The sequence below is a fragment of the Cladophialophora carrionii genome, assembly GCF_000365165.1.
Source record: "Cladophialophora carrionii CBS 160.54 unplaced genomic scaffold supercont1.2, whole genome shotgun sequence".
In the NCBI taxonomy this organism is placed as follows: domain Eukaryota; kingdom Fungi; phylum Ascomycota; class Eurotiomycetes; order Chaetothyriales; family Herpotrichiellaceae; genus Cladophialophora; species Cladophialophora carrionii.
In genome coordinates, this window is record NW_008481827.1 from 2035845 (window position 1) to 2049628 (window position 13784).

General features: G+C 53.9%; 7 protein-coding genes across 7 annotated transcripts; 4 read left to right on the top strand and 3 right to left on the bottom strand.

The window, feature by feature from the left end:
* Positions 1 to 475: 475 nt before the first annotated feature.
* Positions 476 to 1100, bottom strand: G647_02805 (uncharacterized protein; the record flags this gene model as incomplete). Its single annotated transcript, XM_008727151.1, has 3 exons — positions 476 to 552; positions 604 to 867; positions 950 to 1100. 3 exons carry the CDS (start codon positions 1098 to 1100, stop codon positions 476 to 478), a joined length of 492 nt encoding a protein of 163 aa, XP_008725373.1.
* Positions 1101 to 2215: 1115 nt separating this feature from the next.
* On the top strand, positions 2216 to 3196 carry G647_02806 (uncharacterized protein; the record flags this gene model as incomplete). Its single annotated transcript, XM_008727152.1, has 1 exon — positions 2216 to 3196. The coding sequence occupies one exon, from the start codon at positions 2216 to 2218 to the stop codon at positions 3194 to 3196; it is 981 nt and encodes a 326-aa protein (XP_008725374.1).
* Positions 3197 to 3672: 476 nt separating this feature from the next.
* Positions 3673 to 4221, top strand: G647_02807 (uncharacterized protein; the record flags this gene model as incomplete). The annotated part of the gene is made up of 1 exon (XM_008727153.1): positions 3673 to 4221. The coding sequence occupies one exon, from the start codon at positions 3673 to 3675 to the stop codon at positions 4219 to 4221; it is 549 nt and encodes a 182-aa protein (XP_008725375.1).
* Positions 4222 to 5040: 819 nt separating this feature from the next.
* G647_02808 (uncharacterized protein) lies at positions 5041 to 7170 on the bottom strand (the record flags this gene model as incomplete). Its single annotated transcript, XM_008727154.1, has 1 exon — positions 5041 to 7170. The coding sequence occupies one exon, from the start codon at positions 7168 to 7170 to the stop codon at positions 5041 to 5043; it is 2130 nt and encodes a 709-aa protein (XP_008725376.1).
* A 1396-nt stretch (positions 7171 to 8566) lies between these two features.
* Positions 8567 to 9416, top strand: G647_02809 (uncharacterized protein; the record flags this gene model as incomplete). The annotated part of the gene is made up of 3 exons (XM_008727155.1): positions 8567 to 8642; positions 8692 to 8790; positions 8839 to 9416. 3 exons carry the CDS (start codon positions 8567 to 8569, stop codon positions 9414 to 9416), a joined length of 753 nt encoding a protein of 250 aa, XP_008725377.1.
* A 792-nt stretch (positions 9417 to 10208) lies between these two features.
* On the top strand, positions 10209 to 11122 carry G647_02810 (uncharacterized protein; the record flags this gene model as incomplete). Its single annotated transcript, XM_008727156.1, has 2 exons — positions 10209 to 10515; positions 10671 to 11122. The coding sequence occupies 2 exons, from the start codon at positions 10209 to 10211 to the stop codon at positions 11120 to 11122; spliced, it is 759 nt and encodes a 252-aa protein (XP_008725378.1).
* A 354-nt stretch (positions 11123 to 11476) lies between these two features.
* Positions 11477 to 12802, bottom strand: G647_02811 (uncharacterized protein; the record flags this gene model as incomplete). Its single annotated transcript, XM_008727157.1, has 1 exon — positions 11477 to 12802. One exon carries the CDS (start codon positions 12800 to 12802, stop codon positions 11477 to 11479), a length of 1326 nt encoding a protein of 441 aa, XP_008725379.1.
* Between the last annotated feature and the right edge of the window lie 982 nt (positions 12803 to 13784).

Genomic DNA, 13784 nt, shown 5'->3' on the forward strand with positions numbered 1-13784 from the left:
AGGCCACATTTGGGGACGGAGAAAAACACCTCCGCGCCGCATTTGGAATGACCTGGTTTGCTCCATTCAGCAGCGCGGCACCTCATCCTTGAGCATCCGCATTGCTCGCGCTGGAAACTTTCTGCTTGCCGCATTTTCGCGTGTGTATCTGGACAGCGCAGAGGCGAGAGGTCGCTTGCTCCCTGTTTTTTGTATCGATTGCTGCTCCCTTCCTCTCTAGACCCACGCCTTACGCGGAACATCCAGCTCTTGCTGGATGAGAACCGCGCATACCAGCTGACTTGCTAGATGTCCCTTGATTTTGTCCGGACCCGACAGCATATCGATGACTGTACGAGTACTACGGGTGGCGGTGCCGGTAGCTCGCGGGTTGAAGAGACGGATACATGGTGAATATGAACAACCAGCAACGAGCCTCGGCGTTGCTGTACTGGCACTCCTACCCTTTCGCTACACCAGTGGTTCATCGCGACGTTTACCACCCCCATGTGCCCGGTCCCCCTTTCATTGGGCCTTCGAGCTCGCTCGTCACCCAGCCGCCATAGTAGTCGCCTAGACACAGTCAAGTCAACTTTTGCGGCATCACAAGGCTGCCGTTCTCACCTTCTTGAGGCGTCACTTTCTCGTCGTCAACAAAGCATTCCCACGGGACATCGCTGGCATAGAAGGATAAATATCCCTTGATGTCCTTGAAAGCTGGCGTCGGGGATTCATAGCTCCAAACTTTGTTCTTCACCGTCTCTCCCGTTGAGTTATTGGTGACTTCCCAGTATGTTGCTCGGCCTTTCCATTCACAGAGCGATGCCTTGTGGGGGTCTTGCTTCAGCTTGAATGCATCCGAGACGGCGCTCTTTGGCAGATAGTACGCTATACAGGGGCAAGTTACTCAAAGCTTGGTTCGTTCCAGATGAAGCTACTGCATTCTCGCGCAAGGAGACGCTGGACGTACTGGGAGGATGTGTCGTTTCCAGGACCCAATAGGCAGATTTGGTGTCCGCCAAAGTCTGGCCGTTCCATCTGATCAACAAGTGCCTCCGAGTCAGCTCTAACAGCGGAGGACGGGGAAAGTTTTGGACGTTCAATCTGGGTCTTGCCGCCATCTGAGGACACTTAGTATCGCTAGCTAGAAGCAAAGCGCTGTACTGAGATTGGTCTGATAATATATAGCTGTTTATCCGATGACGATATGAAGGTCGGCTGGCGTGGATAGGGCCGAGTAAGCCGCAAGACGTCGTGTTCCGATCGACTTTCTGGGGTGATCACCGATCATACAGATCGTGTGGCGTAACAAAGCATCTGACTCGAATGGGTTGGCCTGATATCATCTGCGAGGACAAGTATTCGCAGCCCTCGATTATGCCAAAGACAGGATTGTGCTTTACGCACCAGAAGCCTCGCTACATTAGGAACGTAGTACTGTGTATGTAGCCAGTGACCTGGTCACTTTGTCCCACCTACAGATGCAAGTCAGCGTCAGGCGCCCTTGCTTCTTTCAACCACAACTCAGTTCCCTTCTTCATCGACGACGAGTCAAGCTGCCCGTCTGTTTGGCTTCGACATCTCAAGGGTCTGGTCTCGCGCAACCGTCACGACCTAAAACCCTCGAAGCCTCACTTTACTAGTGTACGTGATCTAATTCCGGCGTTTTCACGACATTCGTTAGACTGGCCAAACCCGAAATGCCGAACACGAGCTGACCGTATAGCGCATCCGTCTCCTTGATGAGCCTGCGCCAAAGTAAGCGGGATGGGCCCAGGATGAACAGAGCTTTGTATCTCCTTCACGCTCTATCCCACTCGGGATAATGCCACAACAACGAAGGACTGTAGCGGCGACATCCTTGCCCGTCGGGAACCAGATTTATCATGGAGATGTTCACTGCGCGGGTGGTCACCATCAACCCGCCGTCACTAATCAATCATGCATGGTTCAAAGAGGTGAGTTGACGGTGTCTTCGGGCTTTGAGATAAACTCATTTCCACTTATGAGCATTTTCTGGGCATCTGGACTCCGGCATGGACCTCGTGGCGATCCTTGGATCCGCGTTAGTGGAATGATTGGCGCGTAGGAGCCTTTGCCTCGGGCTCTATTGGCGTCGATTCGGGCTTCAAGCCTGGCACGCAAGCCACAAAACCGAGTCTCTGGACCTCACAGATGTGCCGTTCGCACTGCTTCAACCCAAGTTCGACGTTCCTTCGTTGCAAGCTACAGTATCATGTCGTCCCTCCTGCTCAGCGCTGCGTCAGGCGGCATCTTCGGTGCAGCCTTGACTGCGTCCGGCGTGTACTCCCCCTCGGTTATTATCTCACAGTTGCGGCTGGGCAATTTTCATATGATCAAGAGTTTCGTCGCCGCAAGTGCCTGCAGTGCATTGATCGTCGTCGCCGCCAATCGGGCAAAGTACGCCAAACTGTCGCACCGCACCGACTCCTCCTATGGATGGTTCATGAGATACGACGCCAACGTGGTGGGCGGACTGTTACAGGGCGTCGGCATGGCCTTGACTGGAGCCTGTCCGGGTACTGTTCTCGTCCAGCTCGCCGTGGGAGTCAAGTCTGCTTGGTATGTCGCCACGGGGTGCATACTAGGGGCAATTGCGTTTGTCAAACTCGGACAACAACTCCGACGAGCCAGAAGTGACCCTCCTTCAAGCCCAGCCAAGTATACGGTCCAGGAAAACCTAGGAATCTCCACGACCACCACTGTCCTGCTCTGGGAGATCCTGTGCCTGTTGATGATCACGGCTGCCACCTACCTCGCACCGATACGGGACCACTGGCTCAATCCCATCGTGGGGGGAATACTGATTGGCGTCGCTCAGGCAACGTCCGTCCTCTTCACGCGCAAGACCCTCGGAGTGTCCAGTGCATGGGAAGATGTCGGGAGGAAATTCTGGAGCGTGGTTGATGGGACATCTGGCCCCGCCCCGACAAACGTTGTCTTTGCCACTGGTGTCATGGCCGGCTCAAAAATCATTTCCCAGTACATACCCGCCTTGTCCGAGGCAGGCGGCCCAACAATCACTCCTCTTGCAGCCCTTGCAGGTGGCTTTTGTCTGATTGTCGGCGCAAGACTAGCTGGCGGCTGTCCAAGTGGGCACGGAATTTCAGGCATGGCCACCATGAGCTTATCCAGCTTCATCACGGTAGCAAGCATGTTTGGTGGGGGGATTGCTGCGGCTCTATTGCTACGATGAGCAAGAGGTAGTTTGTGCAAGAAGCAAGGCGTTTGCTGGTGGGGCTCAGCGGCTGCTTTCAAGATCTCGTTGACGGCCTGGCATGCGGCCGTCAAGTCCGGGATCTATAAATGACACGACATCATTCACAACAGTGCTCGCCTGTCGATCTACCAGACATAGCGACAATGACATGGCGAGCCAGGCATTCACAACGAGAGAACAAAAGCCCGAGCAAAGGACTTCACAGACCCTTACGGACCACTGCCTCGAGCACTGCCCGTGACAACCAATTGCCTGATGGAACACTTCACAATCCACACTCCCAGGTCGATGTATATATATCTTCTGCTTGAGCATCGATCGTGCTCCTCGCCATCCTGCCCGGCGTGCTAGCACCGATCTCACACCCACGGTCCTCCAGTATCAAAACCTCATCCATTCGCCCATTCTTACCCAGCGAAATTATCGACGTATATCAGATATCCAGCGAAACCATGCAGGACAGTCGCTTCCTTAAACTCACGCCAGAAGAGCCACGGCCACATGTTCCCAAACCCACCACTGGCCCTATCCACAGACTCGAAGGCACGGATCTCCTCCCTCTCAGACGCGTCTCTGGGCTCGCGGACCTGAAACCCAGCGCCAAACTTGATGCATCACTTCCAAAGTTCCTCAACCTGACGCCCGACCCGCCCAAGCACAGCGGTAGTGATGCACACAACAAGAGGGATCATCTCCAGCAGGGCGCTGAACAGCCAGCCTGCAAGTCTTCAGGCAAGAAGCGGAGCGCCAGCAATGGCGGCCACGAAGTGGGAAGTACAGAGCATAACGAGATGCCTGATAGTTACAATAAGGCTGAGAGCAAACGTGGCGGCGGCGGCAACAAAACGGCACAAGCCTCGTACGCCCCCGATCCGGACACAGCCAATATCGAGGGCGACGTCGACGTCGACTGGGTGAACGATGGGTTCCAGCTTCCACCACGACGCTTCAACTGGCGCGCGATAGTCGGGACTGGTGGGGAGCCTACCCGTTCTGTGTAAGCCTGGACGCGAGTTCAGTACACTGTGGCACCTGTCACTCAGTCGAGGAACGGGATGGATCTCGAAGTGGTCGAAAGAGGGCAGATACCAAGCTTGCTCGAAGCCTGATTCGCGAACGTGGGCACGTCTTGGTCGCTGATGGAGCAATGCCCGCGCGAGCAACTACTCATCCAGGATGAGGTTGTCGGAAACCAGGACGGCGCGATAGCGTGGATACGAGGTCGTCGGGCCAGGTACTTCGTATGGAGGAGGAGGAGCGGCTTACAAGCATGAAAACTCACGACCCGTTCAACCTGCTGCTTGGGGAAGCGATAATTAGACCTGTATAGTTGAAACGAAGCGAAGGCGGATATTGTAGCAATACATACTCCCGCGTCACTCCGTCACTCCACGCCGGAATCACCTCGCACTGACGCTGCCCCCTGACACTATAGCTCTGAAGTACTGTTTTACCGTTTGGAGGGCGGCTTTTTCTAAATACATAGGTAGTTACCGTGGTTGTGTTTCAGCCTCGTCTCCCCTCTGTAGACACGCATGACCACTCCAGCACGGCCTGTATTGTTCTCCATACTCCTTCCTTATGCTTGAATTGAATACGCCTTCCTACAGTACTGGTACTCCATGTAACGTTGGACATTGATATTGACGTTGCGCCCAGTGCAAGTCTATGTACGAGTCTAGAGTCTAGAATCTCGAGTCTATGAGTACTGTATATGCATATGTGACCTCGATTTACGATCTTATCTAGACCCACCCAGGTACGAGGTAGGTAGGTAGGCTGGATTGTTCGATTCAAAGCAGATCCCCTGATAGATTAGATCACCAGCCAAACTTCTCGACATGCACGTCAATATCCCATCCCTGCTTCACAAGTTCGGCGGTGATGTTGCGTACATCACGCACAAGGCCATCCGGGCCGGAGACGATGATGCAGATCTTATCGTCCCGGGAAGGCGCAGGTCCCATGCTAGTCTTCGTGTTTGGTGACAGATCGAAGGAGGGTTCTGAAGCAGCGTCCTCAAGCGTCGTTGCCGACGGAGACCTCGAAGGCACGCCCGCCTGGATCGAGGTGACCCACGTCCAGATCTCGGTCTTCATATCTGGTCGGCCGCCCTCGGGAGGTGGAGCTCTGGTATCGAACGCTCGGGTGATCAGACTTGATACTTCTTCGACTCTAGAAGCCTGTGCAGCTTGATCGGGGTATCTAAAGCCGGTGTGCGCAGGGTCGTGGATCGTGGCAGTCGCTTTCGGAACCATCGTGATCCACTCTTTGTGCCGTTCGTCCTGCCGGACCCAGAAGTGCATGTACTTCGATTTCTGGATGGGTTGGTTGCATTCAAGGGTTGCGGGTGGCGATTTCCTCCTGCCGTTCTCGTATACTGTTCTTGTGGCAACGATTGCGTCTGCCTCGGCGTAGGCTGAGACACGGACGTCCCATGCCAAGGGGTACGTGACAGCAATGCCACTGCCACCGGCGACGAAACAGACACGGCTAGCGGCGTGGGCTGCTCCAAGGGCGGAGACCGAGCCATACGGTCCATCCAGGACGATTTCGCAGTGTTGGTGGAATTTTGCGTAGTGTAGGAGGTCGAGTGAGAACCCTTCTATGGCGCGGATTGTAAGTTGCAGGGGCCACGATTTCAGGTGTCTGCTGACTGAGTTCGCTGGTGGCGCCGGAGATGCAATAGTGAAAGGATGGGCTTGGAAGCGATATTTGAAGCCCATTGATGGGATGGTGAGGAAGACATGTTGGCCTGGTGCCCAGCCGTAACGGAGATTTCTTACGATCCTTGAGGCCGACTTCTGCTGCCGTAGTGGAATTTCCGCATGCAATAAAATGGTTTGTCCGTCGGGAGCGACTTCCAATGTGGCGATGAACTTCCGGCTTGATGTCGCTATACGCCAGATGCCTCTGTCGATGACCCATATGGCCAGTGCAGCTCCCACGTAAGGTGGAGCTGTAGGATAGTGGAAGAACAGAAACACCAACGCCGCAAGCTGAAAGAATATGTGCAGGCCCAGAAACGCCTCGTAGTAAAGCCGGCGAAACCATCCAATGCTTGTGATATATATGATGGAGTAGGAGACGATGGCGCAAATGCCTAAGAAGACGACTTTGGTGGTGAGGTAGTGGAGAAGTGTAAATCCCATGGGCTGAAGGACGGTATACCACACGACGAACATCCCAAACATGTGGATAACAGCAAAGCAAGTCATCCATTCGCCCAGACGGCGATGGAAGATATTGAGTCCTTCGTAGGACCACCCAGTCAGGAATTTGATAGGTTGATTATTCTTGGCCGCCAAAATATAGAGCACGGGAAGGTTGACCACGAAGAGAAGGCCGGCCCGGTCGACAAGGATGAAGATCCATTGCGCGGAGAGTGGAGAGCGGAAGAAGAGGTAGAAGAGGTTGAGCGCCAGGAAGAACAAGATGGAGAGACTTGTGCCGTTATCTGGCAGGGTGTTGATGGGAGATGTCAAGGCCGGTACAGGGCGTGGTTGGTAGAGCAGGAACGATGCCAGCCGATTCCGCAGGTGTGGGCGTTCCTTTGTTTCCTTCTGCAGTAGCAGAGGCGTGGCCTCGTCAACATCTTTCTGAGGGGGTGTATTCGCTCCTGTCAACGTGCTGCTCGATGATGAAGATGCGGTCGGGTCGATGGCGCTATCATTGCTGACATCGACATTGCTGCTGCGAGTACCATTGCTCCGATGTCGCCGCCTCTTGTAAGTCTCAAAGCCACAGGATATAACCACCACAGCCGCAATCCATATGTAATATGTCAGGACGAACTTTCGGTGCCATAGGACGGCTGCGATGAGCTTGCGGATGAAGTCAGATTCAGGTTCACCGCCGGTGTTCGCAAGGGTGTCGACGAGATTACTGGAAGGCTTCAGGGAAAGTCGGAGGGTATGGAGGAACTCATCAGGCAGCACAGTACCATCCATCTGTTTTGCTGCTTCTACGCACGACGGCGTCAAGCAGGACATCAATGTTGATATCAATCGACGACGTCAACATCTTATCAAGATTAGATCGGAAGAACCTTGAAGCAGACGCCATGCCTGAGATTGGATTAGCGTCTTGGCACACCTTCGCGCACTCTACGCTCCTCGAAACTGTCACTCTTCCTGTCTGTCCCCAGAGCTTCAACACTCATGAAACACTGTAGCCGAGACCTCGAAGCTTTATCATCCTCGCCTAGCCCTTTGTCCCGAAGGCATGAGATGGAAAGCTTAACCCTCCCACCACAAGCCGGTTTCGCAGTGGAACGACGGTGCTATTGCTCTCCATAGCGTCCCATGGAAGCGAATACGAGGCTAGCCTCGTTCCCGACCTCGTATTCCTGCATCTTCAAGTCAGCTGGAACTTATAATATTATTTCTTGCTGCATGTCGCGGCTGAAACTCTCAAAGTTTCCCGTTCCGCTGTGCTGGAAGTTATCGAAAGGGAAAGCTCTCAATCGAGCGGGCCAGAGGTCTGGAAGTCTATGGCCACGCACTCGTGTTGCCAGGGTTCCCCGCGTCTTGTCCAATGAGTATCGCACGCATCTCGAAGACCTCACTCTGCTAGCGTCGTGGGGCTGGCGACCCAGATCCTCACAACGAGGCGTTCTTCTTGGCTCCTTGAAGCATTTGCTTGGTCATTCTTAGCGATCTTGATTTCAGGGCATTGTACGAGGTATGATCTGGCTCAAAGTGCCTAGATTCGAAATTGTACACAAGCCACGGCTACCATGTCAATCCGTTATACGCTCAGATGTGTGCCGACTTGGATGAGTGCCGGATTTCCTTTTGCACCGAGAGTCTGGATCTCTGAGGCTGTTTCTCAGCTCCTCTGGCAAGACTCTGGCCAAATCTGCTCCTAAAGTTCAGGTAAGCGGCTGGGCGACGGTCCAAATGTCGGATTTTGATAGGCACAGGGAGCGGCACGTGGACGAAAACAGAAAGTGCAAAAGGCCTTGCCATCTCGATCGAACGATGGACTTTCGACGCACTAATCCTTGTGCAGAGGAGAATGTGGAAGGCGGAGGTATTGAGCTCCTTCTAACACCGCAGTGTATTTCCTCGCCCCGCGACGGTCAGGTCCTCGTGCTGAACCTTCCTATTTTTATAGCTGTCGGGAATGTTCAAACTTTTCGTGGCGTACTCTGTTGGCCCTGTGGCAGACAAACGCGGTGTGGCGAGTCTGCCTTGCTTCGGGCGTGGCTTCTCGGCAATAGGGGTGTGAACGAGGATAAATACCCCCAGGTACCGTCCGTGTTCTTTCCGATGAACAGGCCGGAAGCCCCTTCTTATTCTCATAGCTTGTTGGATCTGAGGTTGCCTTTGACCGGTCCTCAAGATGACTTCCTCAATTAGACGCACATTTGTCACCGGCCTGCTGCTGGCTACCATGGTGTTGGGCCAGGATTGTGGACGTAAGTTTTGCCTTCTCTCATCAGCCTCCCACAAGACTCAATGGTCCAGGACGCGTTGTCTTCACGGATCGGGGAGCTAGCTCAAACTATTACAACTGCTCTGGATATGTCGATGGCGACATGTGGAAGTATCTTGCATGGTACAATGGTGAGCTACACTTGAATGTTTCGCAGAGCCAATGTTGAGAATCTCCAGGTACCACCACAGTCACCCTAACCGGGGGCCCCGCGTCCGAATGCCCTGACACGACATGGCAACCATTGAAGAACTCCTTCCTCATTGGAGGCATGACGGTTCCCGGCAACGCATCACTCGACCGACGCGTATACGACAACAATACATTCTATTTCGAAATTCCAAGCAAGGACAATGACAACATCACCGTCAGCTTCCAGTCCTCGTCTGATGAGTGGTATGATGAACCTCAAGGCTGGCAACTCAATGCCACCAAAAAGGGAGATGGCTACGATCTGGCAGGCACCTGGATCGGCACGCTGCCAGACAACAACGAACTTGATTTTCCCGGCGTGCCAGGTGATGACTGTTGGTACGGAGGCCCTTACTATCTGGGAATGAAGGGCTACGACAACATGAAATGGGTGCTTGAAGGGCATGTGTCGCCCACTGCTGCGGAAATCAGCATCATCGAAACCAACGTTGATCGCGACGGTGGAGTCTGGCACATTTATACAAACTTCACTGGCAAGGCTGGGCCAAAGGGTCCAAAGCTAGTGACCACAGGGAATGCGCCAACGACTGATGCCAAAGCTTGATGGTTTCATGCTGCAGAGCAGAGAACGTTGATATGTGAAGGACGCTGTGATGTGATTGTTGGATCCCAACGGACATTGCCATTGTCCTAGTCCAGAGGGTGCTGGAGGCAGCGCGAGCCGAAGTTCAGCCTGAAGTACTTCGCTTAACTAGGTATAATAGGAACTGAAGTCATCCATTAATTGAGATTTCGCTTGGCCCTCCAAAATAACTGCGACTCTGCCTCTCCACCTCACTCGAAAAAAGTGTTGCCCGTTAACTTAAGATGCTTTTTGGCCAGAAGCTCTTCTGGATCACTTGAGACAACGCGAGCAGGACCGGGTTCCAACTGGTGGCGAATCTACCTGACGCTGTCCTTTACCCGGGTCGCCATCTCGACACTATGCTCTCTAACTTCCTACAATAATGCTTTGGATTTCCTCCTTATTCCATCCCATCTAGCTGATGCAGAAGGCATCGACCATTGAGGCACAACCAACAGAGCTTCACTCTCCGAATAACGACAAGCTGAGCCGTGATAGAAATCAGCATTCCAGCCGTTGCCATGGCGCTGAGCACAGCAACACCACGAGCCACATTCCAGACATACCTGGCTTGTTTACCTGCCTCTGAGGTTTTTATAGATGAATTGTGCCAGCGGGACACATGGCTAGCTGCTCTCTACATCGCCTTTGTCCAGTCCTTCATTACGCTAATAACCCTTTTCACTCGTTCTGCACTGCGGTCTCGTTCTCTACCATTGTCTGTCCGTACCAATCAACACCGAATCCTACACGACTACAGCCGTATTCGAGATGCATTTCCAGATCTTCACGGCGCTGCTCCTCACAGCCCTTACGCAAGCAAGGCCCCAAACACCCGCAGACACCAGTGCCCTCGCTGGACTGCCCGCCTGTGCAGTAAGAGATGCAGCACCTCATACAGCCCCAGCGACTGACTTTGACGCTGACCTGAATACCCAACAGCAAGATGCCGCGAACTCGGCACTCGGGTCGTCGGGCTGTGCTGCAAAAGCCAAGGACTGTATCTGCAGCTCGCAGCCGTTCATTGCCGCCATCACGACGGCCGTGACCCAGACTTGCACGGCGCAGGATGTCCAAGGTACGAATCGCCCACACCACACTCTCGCACGCTTTTCTGCCTCCCCCCGGGTTCAGGCTCAGGCCGATCTATTGTGTGCACTGGACAAGCAAAGCCCACACCACATGCACGACATGTATGCACATGGACTGACGAATTTGCTTGTGTACGTTTAGCTGCCCTGATCTTTGCCCAAACGTACTGTGGAGCGGCACTCAGCGCGGGAGACTCGTCGGCGTCGTCATCATCCGGCCCAGCAGCGACGGGAGACGCAGCCGCCACTTCCGACTCTGCGGCGCCTACATCGTCTCCTTCGGCCACGGAGGATAATACTGATTACACCGGCGGCGCGTCCACGACGACAGTCCCCGGCACGGTGACGGCCACGACAAGCGTTCTGGGGGCGAGCGTCTCCGTCAGCACGGTGCCTGAGACCTCCGTCACGGGCATGATGCCGTCAGGCGTGGTGATGACTACCACGCAATGCACGACCACGACTACAGTCATGACGACGCAGGCGAAGACAATGTCGTATAATGCTACGTATACCGGTGCGGCGGTCAAGAGTGTGGGGCAGGGCATCATGGCTGCGGTGGTTGGCGTTGCTGGGGCGGTGGCTATGCTGTAAGCCATCAGGAGACAGAGTAAAGGAGTGGGAACTAGGTGATCATGAGTTATCCAGAAATGGTCTCGTGTGGACTTATTCTTTGGGGTCTACGTTGGCATTCTACAAGACATTTCCTGCATAAGGCACGAGCAAGTGCAATTCGGTACCCCTTAATTACATTCGATTTGTGCCGTCAGAGGCTACGGAGTACTGCCAAGCCACCCCCATGTCGGCCATCATCGGACACTTCGTGCGTGCTTCCTTCGCCGCGATGTGGAATCCATTCGTAGTACCGCGAAGCAAGGCTAGCCAACTCTGAAGAGCAGCGGTTCACGTGCTCTTGGCCGTTGACAGGGGAGCGGTTCGTCGTCGGCATCATCTCGACATGCTTGCGCCCATGGTATTCTCCTCTTTCGATGTCCTGACGTCCAGACTTCCGTCCTTGGCCTTGTCCCTGCCCGCATGCTGCATGTTCGCGTCGCCGTCAACCTGGTAGTAGAGGAGAGCGTAGGGGTCAGCACGTCCAGCCTGCAATTCGAGTATCCGCCTCTCATGCTCTTTCCTGACCTCTTCCCTCCGCTTCTGTTCCTTGAGCCGCGCCTCACCCTCGAACTTCTTCCTCGCTTCGCGATGTTTCTCAATCTCCCTGGCGGCCATGAACGTACGCATCGCCCCATACCCCTTCAACTGCATTGCCGTATCCTCCCAGAAAAGCTTCACCGATTCCTCGTTGATCCTGCATGAGAGAGCCAACATCCTCCGTTCTGCAGTGTTGAGGTACTGTTTCTTGAAGTATATGTCCCGCAGGAACGATCTCGTCTCGGGCGTCAATCCTAGGGAGTTTTCTTCGGCTGTCTCGAAGATGGTCGAGTACTGGGCCTTCACGTGCTCGGCTATGCCTGCGCGGAAGACCGGGCTGGGACCCCATTTCGTGACGTGATGGAAGAGTCGAACACGGGATTCCTGGTCCACAATGCTGAGGATCTTGTTGATGGCGCTGAGGAACCCACGCGGCCAGGCCAGATGGGCGGGCCATGTCATCTTCGTGGCGATGGGGTCCCACGGCAGGGTTGTCACGTAGGGGATGGAGTCGGGGTCGACGATGCGGAGAGGGTGATGGATGTAGCTGTTCGGATTGGGATTGAAGGGGTCTTTGATGGGAGGGGTGATGAAGTCGGTCTCGGCATTGAATTTCGGGGCATCGTCGTCGGAGGTGAAGTTGAGCATGAAGGCTTCGCCGTAATGAGCTCGTCGCTTGGGCCGTGTTGGCTGGAGTGTCAAAGACCGAGTGTCGTTCTCGTCGTTCTTGTCGTCTTCGATGCGTAGTCTGCCTCTTTCGTCCCCCAGGCGGAGAAATTTCTCAATTCCGACTCTCAAGCGAGCCATAGAGCCGTACTTCTCGTAGCCCTTGAATAGACCCTTTGTTTCCCGGGCGAGGATGAGTTGAGTGCTTCTCGGTTGGCGGGACAGGATCGTTTCGGCTTCGAGGGTGAGGCTGTTCAGGTCGGACTCGAGGTCTTCAAGAAGCCGAGCTTGCGGGTCCACAGAACCGGCCGTGTCTGAGGTGTCTGAGTCGGCGGATGACGCTGAGTCCGAGACATCTTGGTCATCTGGGCAATCTACTTCCTCTCCAAATGGATCGTAAAGCGAGTCAAGGTCACTGTCGATGTCATTGCCGTTGGGGTTCATTTGGGCATTCATTTTGCGGTGCTGCAATCGTAATAAGGGAAAGAGTTCACGGACGAAGTAGACCGATTTCCATCCGCACGGAGGAGAGTGCGAAGGAAATGAGGATGTGACAATGGTTGCGAACAGTTTCTGAGATCAAAAAAAACATGAAGATGTTGCTGTAATTACCTTGCAGGAGCAGTCACCAATTGGAACTTCTACATGGCACAGATGGCAGCGGTACACAGTTTAGTGGGTCGCTGGGCTGCCAGAGAGAACAATACTAGAGACAAAACAGGTTTCAATACGACGTTACTATTCAAGTAAACTTGAGGTGAGACAGGTGAGGCAGTCAGTCAGACCGACCTGGACATCATTCACTGTTTTCCTGAAGTGGACAGCTGAAGCTTTTGTGTGTAGGGAAGATATCGTCCGCCGTACTGCGCTTTAGGCACTATGCTCCGTTGTCTTCGCATCTCTGCTAATTATCTTGGTGTACTTTCCTCCTCTCCTCCCTACCTCTTGTGTCTTTTTGATAAGCAAACGCGAATCCGCTACTTACCCGTTATCGCTGCTTCCTCGATGCTCAGTGCACCCTGCACTGGCGGGTTGGATGCGTCAAATGTCCCTACAGCGGCACAAGCTGAAGCTGAATGATACAACAGAGTCCGAAATTTGCTTGTCGTTTCACTCTTGTCCAGCGGCTTCATGCCTGGGTCGTGAGATCTTTCTTTCCTACTGACCTTTGTCTAGCTGGCGTCGTCCTCTTCTTGACTATACCAGGTACATGCGCACACTGGCTCGAACTACCTGAGCGATCGAGGTCAATCTCGAACTTCTGAGCGCATCAACACGCCGGCGGTCCACACTTATCTCACTGATACATACTTCGTACTGGGCAAGTGGTGCAATAACAACCTCTGGACATTGAAACATACACGTGAGCGGCAATACTATCAACTCTGTGGGAAGAGCACACACAGCCAGCTTTGCTATCTGCACATTTCTCTGTCTG